Genomic DNA, 14,235 nt, shown 5'->3' on the forward strand with positions numbered 1-14,235 from the left:
GCTAACCATGATATAGATACCAGAAATCCAGCGCTCGCTCTACGCTAGCAAGCGGAAACGTACGCTATCGTTAACATATATATATACATATATACATACATACATACATACCATACATATATACCGTACATACATATATATATATATATATATATACCATACATATATATCATACATACATACATACATATATATATATGTATATATATATATACTCATACATACATACATACATACATACATATATACATACATACGTACGTACATACATACATACATACATACCATATATACATACCATACATATATAACATACATATATACCTTACATATATACATACATATATACATACACACATACCCACATACGTATATACATACATACATACATACATACATACATACATACATACGTACATACATACTTACGTACATACATACTTACGTACATACGTACATACATACATCATACATAGTGTGTGTGTGTGTGTGTGTGTGTGTGTGTACATATATATTTATGTATGTATATACATGTATGTTTATGTATACGTATCTATATATGAACATGTGTTACGTTATCATATACGTATGTGTATATGTATTCACTCGACACGCGATCCCGTATATACTACTACCTGCCGCTGCAACACGACCCGCCATCATTTTAATGAAGATGTAATTACGGACGTTTCGGCGCCGGAATCAGCAATGCGCCCGCGGTGCGACACATCGGGTCGCATTATTGGCTGCCTTATTAACTGCTGGCCGTGTGCAAGCGACGGCAACGAACCGCGTAGGCGGCAGTAGACATCGCTACCAACAGCGAGCTCGGCACAATCGACGACATCTCTACGTGTATGTATGTATGTATGTATATATAGAGGTACATATGTATGTATGTATGTATATATGTATGTATATATACACGTTGGTATACACCTACATACACATTCTCGGAAAACAAAAGAGAATACGGCATAAAAATCGAATTCGTTCGGAGACGAGAAGAATTCGAGGCCGTTTGCCGATATCGTCGTCAAGCGTATTTAGCCGTCTACTAGTATGTAGTCGCTTCGATCGATCATCGCGTTCAACAAAAAGGTGCCTTTACCTTTTCGACGCCTTTCGCCTTTTCCCCATAATCTACCTCACGTTCAGAATTGATAGATTGAAATCGTACTTGCCGCGTTTCTACATATATATCATATACCTCTATATATGTATATGATATATGTATGCGTGTATATGTCTATATGCATTTATTTTCTTCTTTTTATTTTATTTTCTTGTTTTTTTTTTCTTTCAATGTTTTACTTGAACCACATGCAAAGTGCGTTGCTTGCCAATTAATGCGATAATGATGTAGGTATAGATTGCCGTAGAAAAATTCAGATCGTTTCGCAGTAGGTACCTTGTTAATTTTAACGACATGATATCTGGTCGAGTTGGTCAAATTTGGAATCACGTACAATCAGTTTGATTTATTGTTAAAAAAAATTATTAAAGAAGAAACTATACGGTTTTGGACTTGGAGTGAAAGTTTTAACTAGGCTGATATCGAAATGAGATCTTAAAAAATAGTCGATCGATGAACATTTAAATGATCGAAATGATCGTTTTGGATTTGAATGAATAATCTCTCTATGCTTCGATCATTTCACTTTATAATATACGCTTGTAAATACAGCAGGCAGAAAATGTGTGTGTGTGTGTGAGAGAGAGAGAAAGAGAAAGAGGAAGAGAGAGAGCGTAGAGTCGCGCAAATTTGCCAGACGGAAACCCTTACATTAATTAGAACAGTTAAGGGCAACTATCCCCTCACAGTGGGTAATGTGCTTTGCCTGATTCGACCCCCTAACGGGATTACGGGACGCGCGCGCAAGGTTTTGGCGTTGTTATGCAATCCCAGCCCGGCATGGGATGTAGCTTCATACTAGCACCAACACAAATACGAATTTACGATAACCGATATACCTACGTACGCGCTTACGTTTGAGATTCGATTGGCTTCTACCTTCTGCCATTGCCGTAGGACTCTCGATATTAAGTAGTCCGAGTATCCCAAATTGGGTTCAAGATTATAGTCTTCCTATCAATATCGCTGTGAAGGGAAATCTTTGAAATATTTGAAGTTACATCTGGCTCCGATTCTTCGATGAAAACGACACTCAATTTTCGAAACATTCCAAAGAAAAAACAAACAAAGAAGAATTGGGAAGTGAATTAGTTCCTTCTCACCCATTAAATTTACTTATGAATCGACGTCAAACGAACGGCCTCTTCGTCTAGCTACCTTCAAATATCTTATTTTGTATATCCCTCTTTTCGAAATATTTCTACGATGGTTCTCATCGAGTAGGCTAATGATGCACTCTACTAGCGCCGTAAGTGCATAAAATGGGAATACGAGTTCTACGAGCTTCTACCAGCTCCTCCGATAACACATATATATGTACGTCGAGCCACGTCAACGCTTATAAATCCTCGCGATTACCATGCTATACTAGGCATATAGCGATGCAGTATGGTCTCTATAGCATCGCGAGATTTAAACGGGCTGCTGTTCGTTTCCACGAACAAAGCGAAGCGAACGTTTACATAACGGGGTAGTTCACCGTACCAGTGAAATAAAATAGTCGATGGTAGCATGCGATCGAGAAGGAATGTCCGTAGCAGCATTTTTTAAATAGCCGAGAAGAGCGATTCGATGGACGTACCACCACCATCACTATCATCACCACCATTAATTCGTTGCTTCTCTCTGCTAAATGAAAACACCAATGTGACATCGGCTTTTCGTGAAACCTATCTCCCCATCGCAAATACTTGTCATGCTCAACGTTTTTCGCGACGCAACGAGATTTTTAATCTCGCGATATGATCATTAATGGGGTCGGATCGTGGAGAATTTCAAGGATTTGTCGAATACTATCGTTACCTAGTCGTTCGATACGTTGCTATATCAACCTACTTAATACTAAAGTTCAATAGCGAGAAACACGAAAGTCACGTTGAACTCCTCGTATCGGTTGAACTTTTAATAGAAAGCAGCTTCTATTACACTCCCGGGGATACCCACTATATCCCTCATATCTCGATCGAAGGGATGCTTGAAAGTGACCCTAACTGCGAGTACCATCCCAGCCAGTTTTCAGGGATGCTGCGTGGTCCAGCATAAGCCGAAGGGTATATCTTGATCTAGGTATACGGGCTAAAGGTCATCAACGAACTTACTTTCAACGGTTTTAGTAAAAACTCAAGCGAGCTCGTTGTTACTTCTCGTTGGATGAATATTTCAATGAAGAAGGAATATTAATCGAAACTACACATGTTCTATTGATATTTTCTACAAATATATGTAAATACACATACGTATGTTATATATAAGTCGACGCGGATATGACATTTGCAAAGCGACAATGGTGCAATGATTTTAGCGAAACATAAAGCGTCAGAGAAACTCGGCGCCGTGTAGGGCGCCGTTGAGGGCGCCGCTGAGGGTGTCACGGAGGGCGGCCAACAGTGTGGTATATAGAGCTTACCAGAGAGCGGAAATGAGAGGGGCTGAGCAATAGAGAAAAAAATCGATATAATCTTCCATCTACTAATAATAGTGGCTAAGCCCCATCCATTCATCCATACCGCGGCTCTTACTCGATATAGTCGGCACGTTTGCGCTCTCAGCATCGTACGATACGCCCGTGAACTCTCTTCGCTCATGGAATACCGATCTGTCCCGTCTCGTATTCATCGATCTGCCCGACGTTCGCTCGGCGCTCCCTAAAACGTTTAATTACTACGCCAAGGGAGAAACGGGAATAAAACGGCCAAGAGAAAAGACTGCCGTTTTTCCTTTAATTAGTTTTCATAGCCGCGCTTATATACATGTATATCATATACATATATCGTGTATATATATCACATATATATATATACCATATATATATATATATATCATATATATACCATATGTATATCATGTACATATCATATGTATATCATATACATATATATATGTATGTATATATATAATAACGAGAAAAACCAAACTGCGACTGGCAAGTAGCATGCGACTCGTTAACGCTAACTTCATTTCACTCATGAAGTATTTTAACAATAAAAAAAATAATTCGCGTTCGCGTTTATCTATGACGATTATGTGAAGAATAAGATTATGTAAAATCTCTGAATCTCATAATAATATCATAATAATATCATGAGATGGTATATGCAGATTTTCATAATCTTCGACTATCTCCTAATATAAAATGTTCGTAATCTCTCTTTTAGAAATTAATTTCCAAATATCTCGAAGCAAGATATCTTTTCTATTAATAAAAGAAAGCTAGAATTTCCTGTCCGACTCTGTAGCATCGATTGGAAAGAACAGAAGACGTAGAATGAATATTGCCAAAGAAAAGGCTTAATTGTAAGGTTCTACTGTAAAAGAGAAGGAAAGAGAAAGAGACGATTCTAAGTCAAGTCGACTCGGTAGATAGCTGTGTACGATAACAGGATTCCGAGAGGACAAGGAAGGAGATCGCCGAGAAAGAGAGATACAACCAGTCTTTCTCGAAGTTGTCGGACCGGACGGCGAATATCCCCGAAGGTGACTCTCTGCAATCGGGCCAACGAGGAAGGATGGGAGGAGGGTAGAACGAACTAAAAAGAAGGAGAGACGTATCGTCTGGCTTGCATTTCTATATATATACATAAGTATATGTGTGAGAAAGAGAGAGAGAGAGAGAGAGAGAGAGAAAGAGAGTGAGAGAGAGAAAGAGAGAGAGAGAGGCCACCTTAATTCGCGACCAGAACGGCCGGAGCTTGTTTCTCGGACAATTCGTTTGCATTCGCCAGGTTCCGTAGCAGTATTTAAAGCAAGCCGAGAAAGGAGCCGGAGATTCGACACCAGTGCTACCTCCGTTGCTCTTGCAGTAAAGTCGACGAAGAAATGGAGAAAGAATAAGATAGTATTAGTATGAGAGAGAAAAAAAGAGAGAAGGGAGAATTTGGAACGGTAGGAGGCCCTCAACCAAGCGCAAATTAATTCAACGTACAACTCTCTCTCTCTCTCTCTCTCTCTCTCTCTCTCTCTCTCTCTCTCTCTCTCTTTCTCTCTTCCCCTTCACCTTCCAGCCATCTTCCCTCATAACTTTGCTCTCGCGCACTGAAGGGTTTCCTGGAAAGATGGCAAGGGAAGGAGCAAAAGGGGAAACGAGGGGTATGGCAGAGTCGTTATCGAAAAGGAAGGATGCCACGCAGAAGGAACGTGGTAAAGGAAGAGAAGGGATGAAGGTGGAACGGAGATAAGAGGGGAAAAAGTTTTTCCGAAGGAACAGAAAGCAATATGGACTTGTTAATGGATGGATATTCGTCCCGAACGAATTCTCGTCCCGTTCTCGTTTATCATCTTCCGTTCACAAGCGCAAGCGGATCGTTAAAAGGCAAAGGTCTCGGGAAAGATAAATATCCGAGAAGTGAAACGCGTGCTTTAACTATTATCGCACGATATGCAATTAGCGGACGCGCTAATAAAGCCGTAAGTATTATTACGCGGACAGATCGAGAACGAGCTTCTCGCTTTCGCAAACGAGCTTATCAGATTACGTGCGCTTTCATTTTATACACGATACGTGTAGGTAGATGTATGTATATTTGATATGTATGTATGAACGTATGCAAGTAATCGACGGTATTATGGAAAAGGCATCAAATAAAAGAAATGAAGTGCTAATCGTCTCTTTTACAGTCACATGTACGCCTACCGTCCAGCACGTTCGATTTATATCAGCCACTTAACGGGTATACGTAATATATTCGTACCAGATAGCTTACCTTACACCCACTCTTTCTCTTTCTCTTTCTCTCTCTCTCTCTCTCTCTCTCTCTCGCATCTTTCCCTTGTCACACTTCTACTTCGTTTTCCGTTTGCTCCTCTTTTTCTTCCTCGCTTATTTTCTATCTCAGTCTTACCCTCCTCTTTTCGAGCAGCAGCAACACCACCATCACCACCACCTCCATCGGCAGCTTTTCCACCTCATCTTCCTTCTTCAGCGCACACTCGAGGAAGCATTTCCACCCTCCTGACTCGGCCAGAAAAGTGAGTTGACTAGGAGGAGGATGAGGAGGAAGGAAGGAAGGAAGGACGAGGCAAAGGGGTGGCCCGAGGGATGTTCGGGGGCGTCCGTGGAGGCAGGGACAAACCGACCCCTACCTTAACAAGCAACAAGGGTAGAGAATTAATGAGAGAGGGCGCTCGGGCAGACACTTGTGGCTACCGCCCAACCCTAGCCATCAAACCGTACGCCGATCCGCAGAAAACCCACGAATTTAACGCGCCGAGCCAGCAGCTTTCTCTTTCTCTCTTTCTCTCTCTCTCTCTCTCTCTCTCTCTCTCTCATTCTCGCTTCCTCTCTTTCTCTCTCTCTCATTCTCGCTTCCTCTCTTTCTCTCTTTCTCTCGTTCTCGCTTCCTCTCTTTCTTTCTCTATATATTTCTCTCTCTCTCTTTCCCTCTCTCTCGCTTACTTTCGATTCGCGCGAAAACTACTACCCACCGGTACATTCTATCGATCCTTAACGATATCACGTATATTTTCTTTGTTTCGTGAATGTTCACGAAGTACCGGCTGTCTGTCCCCGAAGAAAAAGAAAAAATAAATAACAAAAAAGGGAGAATAAGGAGGACGCGACAAAATAATTATCTTCGTTAATTACTGCGAGCAGTCGTCTTGATAAAAAAGAAAAGAAAAAAAAATCAACAAGAAGTATATTTATTGATATTATACAAAAATTGATCTTATAATTCTAACACAGAGAAAGAGAGAGACAGAGAGACATATATTTAAGTACTCTTATTAAAATCTAATATGGTCACTCTTTTTGAATAAATATTGATATATTACTGCAGACATTTAAGTGTATTTGTCAATCAAATACGATTAACCATTTAAATTTATTCGAATTTCGAATCAAACTAAAAATAATTTTATTGATCTAATTTGGATTCGATTTTAACGAGCAAGAGTCTCGTGTCTGTTCAAAGAATACTTAAAAAAGTAACATAAATTTAGAAGATAATTTTAACGATGGAAGTAGAAAATATTCCGCAGGGTGGAGAGTGTCTCTAAGTAACCAACGAGAGCGTACAAAAATGCGAGTGCGATGCTTCGTGGAAAGTCGCTAACAAAAGGGTGAACATCTGGTTATTCGTCCACTCCTCTCTCTCTCTCTCTCTCTCTCTCTCTCTCTCTCTCTCTCTCTCTCTCTCTCTCTCTCTCTCTCTCTCTCTCCCCCTCTTCATCTCACCACACGCGTCCATTCTACAAAAAGCCAGACGCTAATTTCTGCGCGCCCGCATACGCGCCGCGAGCCTTTATTTTAATTAACACTCAGCGGATTAGTCAGCACGAGACACGCTCAAGCTTTCCCGCTTCCCACTGTGTTGGGAAAAGAGAGCCGAGTACGAGCATTTCGATCTCTAATTCATAATTCTGCTTCCACGATCACCATCTCTCTCCCATGAAAACAAAAACAAAAAAAGATATGATAAAGGAAAGTAAAGGAGAAGACGCGACTTCGTACATTGTTCGAATAATTATCGTATAAAAGACGAATGATTCTTTGTCGAAGTGAAAGCTAAACCGTATGAATGAATGTTCACATCATAAGTCGTAAGTAGATGCTTCGTAAAATTCGAATTTTACGAGCTCAAAAATCGACGTTCCCCGACGTAGTATAAGAAAAGAGAGCGAAAGAGAGAGAAGAGGAATGGAAAAGTTGAAATCGGTGAATCGAAAAAGTGTGCAGGACGCGACACGGAGGTTGCCGGGCGTATAAGAGCGAGCGAGAGAGAGAGGGCCCTTTGGTGTGCGTGCTGAAGCCCCTGCTTCGCGTTTCGTATCGTAAAAATCGAATATTTCCACGGGCGTAGGCGAACGTCGGGTACGAGAGGCGTAGTAGAGCCACCTTTATGTCCATAGACGTGACTCTGCTGCAGCCACCGCCACCACCACCGCCAACCGTGGAAATATATGGGGCCGTAACGGTTGCTGCTGCGAGAACTCGTGGAATCGCGGAGGGAGTAACGGGGAAAGGAGAAATGATAGAGGGAACGAGTAGAAAGGGGGAGAAAGAGAGAGAAAAAGAGAGACGAGAGTGGGGAAAAAGACGAAGAGGAAATGATGGAAAGGAGGATGGAGCGAGTGTTGTAGATGAGAGTACGAGAGAGAAAAAGATAAAGAGTGAGAAAGAGAGAGAGAGAGAGGGATAGAGGGGAAGAGAGAGAGAAAGAGGGAGGGAGAGAGAGAGAGGGAGAAAGAAGTGGTGGGACGAGGCAAGGGAGAGAAAGCGAGAAAGAGGGTAAGTGAGTGGGAGTGAGCTGAAGGCGATACAGACAAGAGAGGGCTGCACAGCGTCGCTATACCCTTCTGTCCGTTGACCCATGGGACCCTCCTGGCTCTGGCAACCCTCACGACCCTGTTATTTGCATACGCTGACCTCCTTTACCGATTTCCATGGCCAAATAGAGCCTTTCTGTGGACTGAGGATCTCCTTCGACCTTCTTCTTTTCTCCTGCCCTCCTATGTCTCCTATTTCTTTTCTCTTCTTTTTCTTCTTTTTCTTCTTCTCTTTCTCCACCTACTTTTTACCGCCTTTTTATCTTATCTTCGCACTCCTCCATTCAACACCCTTCCATGAAACGTGTACCGGATAGATTGCGAAATTGCAGCCCACGTCGCGACACACGGGAAGTTCGATGTTCCATGCTCGTTAAAATTCAACTCGTCGCGAGACTTCGTATTTCTTCGATCGCGGAGAGAAAAGTCCGTTGCAACGTTCCTTGGGTCGATCTTTGTTGCAAAAGCTTAATCTCGAGATCCATCCCAAAATCTACCTATTTCGAAAGTAATTCTACAAAAAGTGCAACTTTTTCTATCGAGTTAGATTTCCTTCGCATTAGAAATACTTAATACTACTTGTTCTCCAAAATTTTGTTAAAATGTAATTTTTATAAGAATATTATTGTTACTGTTTTTTATTCTTTCTACATCATGTACGTAAATACTTTTGTGCTGTTTCTCTTCTTCCATTTGTACAATGATATTTATTCTTTAAAAAAATAACTATTTTTTAAGCATTAACTAGTGTCGCTATCTTACAAAAGAAACAGAAATTGGATGATTCAAATGTTACAATTCTTTTGGTATGTTGATTAGTTATCGTATGATGATACATAAAAAAGAATCATCGAAGGAACTTTTTATTTCTATCACTAGGTGGCAACTTTAAAACGTATACAAAAACATTCATCAATAAACGCAATGAAAATAAAAAAAGTGCAAGAAGTAATATTTTCCTATTGATATTTATAGTAAAAAAATATATGGTGAAAAATTTATTGCATATTTCAAATATATCTATAATAAAATTATTGTGTAAAAGATTTTAATTGACATCTCTTATATGAAGAACTGAACATAACCTGTAATATTACTAATATCAAATATGCATGATACATGTTTATAACAATATAATGTCAATATTTAATAATAATTTTTTTTATTAAGATCAAATATCCTGAATTATGTCTAAGAGAAAAAGTATCAATAAACGCATGTCTAGATACAGTCATCGATCTAGTGCAGGATCTGGTTTTCTGGATCCAAATTCAGAAGTATTTGAAGAGGGTAAATATTTTATATATACATTTAATAAAATATGTATTGTTCTTCTTCTATTTATTATTGTCTGCTATTTGCATACTATCATTTAGATATAAGTTCACTTTTGTTAACTTTTCATCTCAAACCACTTTAATCATAATTATTTAAATTTTCTTCTATTTTAGAAGAACCTTTTTGGTGGAATAACTTGACAAACAATGTTAATTCCCATTTACCAAAATACAATGCAACAAACGAGACAAGTAAATATTTAGATTCTGATTCACAAATGCAATCAACTAGTACAAATCATGAATGGTGGAAAATGTTAGAAACATCAGATTCTGAAGTTTTAAATAACTTACCAATAGTACAAAACAAAAAACGATCAGGTAAAATATAAATAAAATAAGGAAATGAAAGAATGTCCCCATATCGTTTTATCTTTAACCCTCTATTTTTGCAGAAGCAGTTTCATTGGAGTTCAAAAAAATGATCACATCTGATACGGATGAAGATGAAGATAATCCACCATTACAAAAAAGAAAAATTACAATGCGTAATAAATCAAAAAAAAGTAAAAGTAATGCCTTTTTAAAAGCATTAAACGATACAAGAAATTCGGAATCTCCTGCATCAGTGAAAAAAAATTCTATTACTAAACTTACAAATGATGCAGCCACTAATAAAAAATCACTACAAGAATTGGATCTTAAACAGAAACATATGAGTAGAAAGAGTAACGATAGTATTGCAACTAGTATTGATCAAAGTCACACCATAGATAAAATCTTAAAATCAAAGCCAAATGTTTTTAGAAAAAAATATAAAGAAACAAGTGAAAATGCGTTTGAAAATCTACTAAAATCAAATGAAGATTTACATAATAAAACAGAAAGAACTGAAACGATGTCTAAAAGTTTCTTTGCTAAATTAATCGAAAGAAAACAGACATCAAAAGAAAATGTTTTTGACATATCAACAGAAGAAAATAAATCAAAAACAGTTCCATTAAAAAAATCTATCATAGATCCAAATATTTCAATACACGACGGTAATCTCATTTATCTTAATCGTTCTGATTCAAGTTTTAGTCTTTTAAATAATACTAATGAAAATGATAATTTAGAAATTCAACCTAATCATACACATGAACCTTCACATAAAAATGTTTCTGCAAATATCTCTATAAATCAGAAACAATCTTCTGTAGTGGAAAAAAATGCAAATTTGACTATATATCCTAGCACTTCTCTTAAAAAAAGTAATGATTCTACAACAAATAATGAGAAAATGGAAAATCACGAAACTATCAATACAGGAGAAACATCGTTAGCAAATATAAGACATACTCCAAATAATAGTAGAATGGAGAATAGTAAAAATTTCAGAATAAATAATTCTAATGTAAGAAAAACAATTTATGCATCAGAACATGAAAGTATGGATGAAAGGAATTCGATGGCCAAAAGTAATAATGAAAATAATATATTTCAAACATTATCTACCAATATAGCAGCAAAAAATTCAATGAATTTGTCTAATTCTAAATCTAGAGAAACCAATAATTTGGAAAATAAAAAAACTTCATTCAGAATATCGTCCGAACCAAACAATACAAACAATAGCATGCATGGTAGAAATTCCACAGATTATAATTCAATTAATATTACTGAAGTAGGTATTTTTTCAGGAAATCAAATACATACAATAAATAGTAGTAATAAATCAGTGCACACAGCAAATGTAATAACAGATGCAAGTAAAAATACAACATTAAAAGCAAAGATGTCTACATCTGAGAATACAAAAATACAAGATATTCCTGAATTGAATGAAGAAAATGTTTTAAAAGATAATGACAAGATACAAGCAAAGGACTTATATATAAATGCATTTAGCTTAAATCAAAAATCTTTAAGAACAATTGATGTTGTTACTGATGATAATGAACAAAATGATAATGAACACTATGTAGATCAACGTAATCATAAAATATTAAATTCAATTAATACTGATCACCAAAAAAAAATTAGTGAATACTTTACGGTTACAAATTCCAAGTTGGTTTCTCCAACCAAAGCAAGACAATCAAAACATTTTCAACTGAGTAATACTAAAAAAGATGAAGAAATCAAGGCAAGATTGAATAAAAAGCAGAAAACAATTATTAGTAAGGCAGTTAATGTGCATCATACCAAACCAAAAGACCTACAAATAAAAAAGAAACAAATAATAGCAAAAATAGAAAAACTTAGAAATGAAGAAAAACAAAAATACTCTGCAAGAGATAAAATTAATGAAGCTTATATAGTGAATGGACAAGTGTATAAAAGACCGAAACTTCCACGTCCAAAATATTGGGTAACCGATCGTCTTTATCGTTTTCTTTGGAAAATTATGGAACCAGAAAGCAAATTATTAACAAGAGTGCATTCTGAAAAATTTGTGCAAGAACTATCTGACATTGTATCCATTATTACAAAATCTAAGAAATACGAAGATTACGAAACCATTTTGAATAATTTAATGAAAAAAATGGCAAATTTAGGTATTATTCGTACACGTAATGATTTTTATAATTTTTGTTACGATTTTCTTCCTTATGATTTTCGCGTTAAAGTAGTGCCAATGATACTTCCTGGTAATGTTAGAAATATACCATATGATCCAGAAACATTGAATAAATCTTTACTTCAATAATTTATTATGATTATACGCAGAACTAAATAAACAATAATTTTAATTGTATAATATGATTTATATAACATATATTGTATTATTATATATTGCATATTTGTAAGCATTGTAATTTAGTTGTTATATCTTTAATATTAATTTTCCTCTCATATACATATAATGATTAAGTAATTTTGTAATTAATAAAATATTCAATATCAAATATTAATAAAACATTTAACACTAACCGTACCGGCATTTCACATATACTTATTCTTACTTATGAAATAAATGTTGTTTTTTTGGAAGGAATTGTCAATTTATTGTAAGAAATAATGCATAACATAACTTTTAAATAATAATAAAATAACCAATCATATATTTTTATTTTTAATGTATCATAAACAGGACATAAATATAACAGAACATAACAAACAGATCATAGGTGCACCTTTTATATTATTTAGAAATAAATAAAAAATGTTTTTGTTTTCTCAATTGCATTTTTTGCAGATAACAGGTTTCTCTTTCATACATTTACCGCAGACAAATTTTCTACAAATTATGTAAGATTTAATTGTTTTATTATCTTGGCAAAATCGTATCTGGCATGCTTTCTGCGAATGCAAAATATTACATTCGCCACTTGATGTTCCTTGTACGTTTTCCTTTTTCCTTTTCAAATCAGAGAAATTTTTTAATTTCTGTGAAAGTGTACCTGTTCAATTTTAGTAAAAAAAAAAAAAAAACAGGCCTCTATTTCGAATTCTATAGATAGAAAATAGTTAAATTTCTTAGTTGATAAGCAGCACGTGCGTATAGAATCGCAATAAAGGCATATATTTTTAATTTTGGCAGATTCCATTTAGTCCCTAAGACTTGCAACACTTCTGCTTCCGTATCAATTAGTACAGGAAATACTGTTTTGATTTGACCAACTATTATATTTACATTTGGCATATGCTATTGAACCTAATACTTGTTTGAAACTATGTGATGGTTTTCCAATTGTTAAACTTTCTATTATTTTTTACCAGACAGTTCCATCAAGATCCACTTCAGTATACTTAATCACTATCACTTTCAGAATCTAATAAAATTCTTCGACACTTTTGTCCACAGGCATTCAAAATATTTTCTTTTTTATCATCGATGTCACACGAATAATTACTTTCAACTTCCTCAGTGTCGAACAAATCACCTTCACTTTTAATTTGTTCATTTTTATGTGAATTAGAGTAATTAGTTCAGTATATTATTAACTCACACTTTTCTCTCATATGTACATCTTTCTTTGATGGTAGCGACGTGGGTCTTGCAGTGATCCGAAACGACGTCGGTACGCATTTGTTTTACGATAAATGCATAGAAAATAATAAATATAATTAACTCATAAGAATTCTTCGAATATTTTAAAAAATATTATATCGAATATTTTAAAAATAATTAGTAAATATTCATATATTATATTATTTAAATACAAATTAAAACATGTATTCTTACCTATGAGGTAGAACTCTCAGCGCTTTTTTTACTTGGTTTCCCCTGTAGAATTAGTCCATTCTACACTACTACACTATTACTACTACTGCTGATAGTAATAATAATAATATAATATAATAATAATAATAATAATAATATTAATAATAATAATAATAATAATAATATTAATAATAATAATAATAATAATAAACATGTACTTAAATATTATTTATATACACCTAAATACTATTTAATACATGTTATATTATAATAGTAAAGACAATGGCAGCATGTTAGTATATGAAAACCTAGGATTGATCGTCATAAGCACATTATGCTTCTAAAATACGCAGCGATTCTCGAATTAGAAGATTATGAACTTTACGGGAATCAACAATTTCGGACAGAAG

The 14,235-nt window shown here is 35.7% G+C and overlaps 1 protein-coding gene across 1 annotated transcript; it reads left to right on the forward strand.

The window, feature by feature from the left end:
* The first annotated feature begins 9,251 nt into the window (after window positions 1–9,251).
* On the forward strand, window positions 9,252–12,975 carry LOC124946469 (putative uncharacterized protein DDB_G0282133). Its single transcript, XM_047487192.1, has 4 exons — window positions 9,252–9,485; window positions 9,569–9,688; window positions 9,850–10,056; window positions 10,131–12,975. The coding sequence occupies exons 2-4, from the start codon at window positions 9,586–9,588 to the stop codon at window positions 12,365–12,367; spliced, it is 2,547 nt and encodes an 848-aa protein (XP_047343148.1). The 5' UTR covers window positions 9,252–9,485; window positions 9,569–9,585; the 3' UTR covers window positions 12,368–12,975.
* The last annotated feature ends 1,260 nt before the right edge of the window (window positions 12,976–14,235 follow it).

Source organism: Vespa velutina, chromosome 2, assembly GCF_912470025.1.
Source record: "Vespa velutina chromosome 2, iVesVel2.1, whole genome shotgun sequence".
Taxonomy (NCBI): Eukaryota; Metazoa; Arthropoda; class Insecta; order Hymenoptera; family Vespidae; genus Vespa; species Vespa velutina.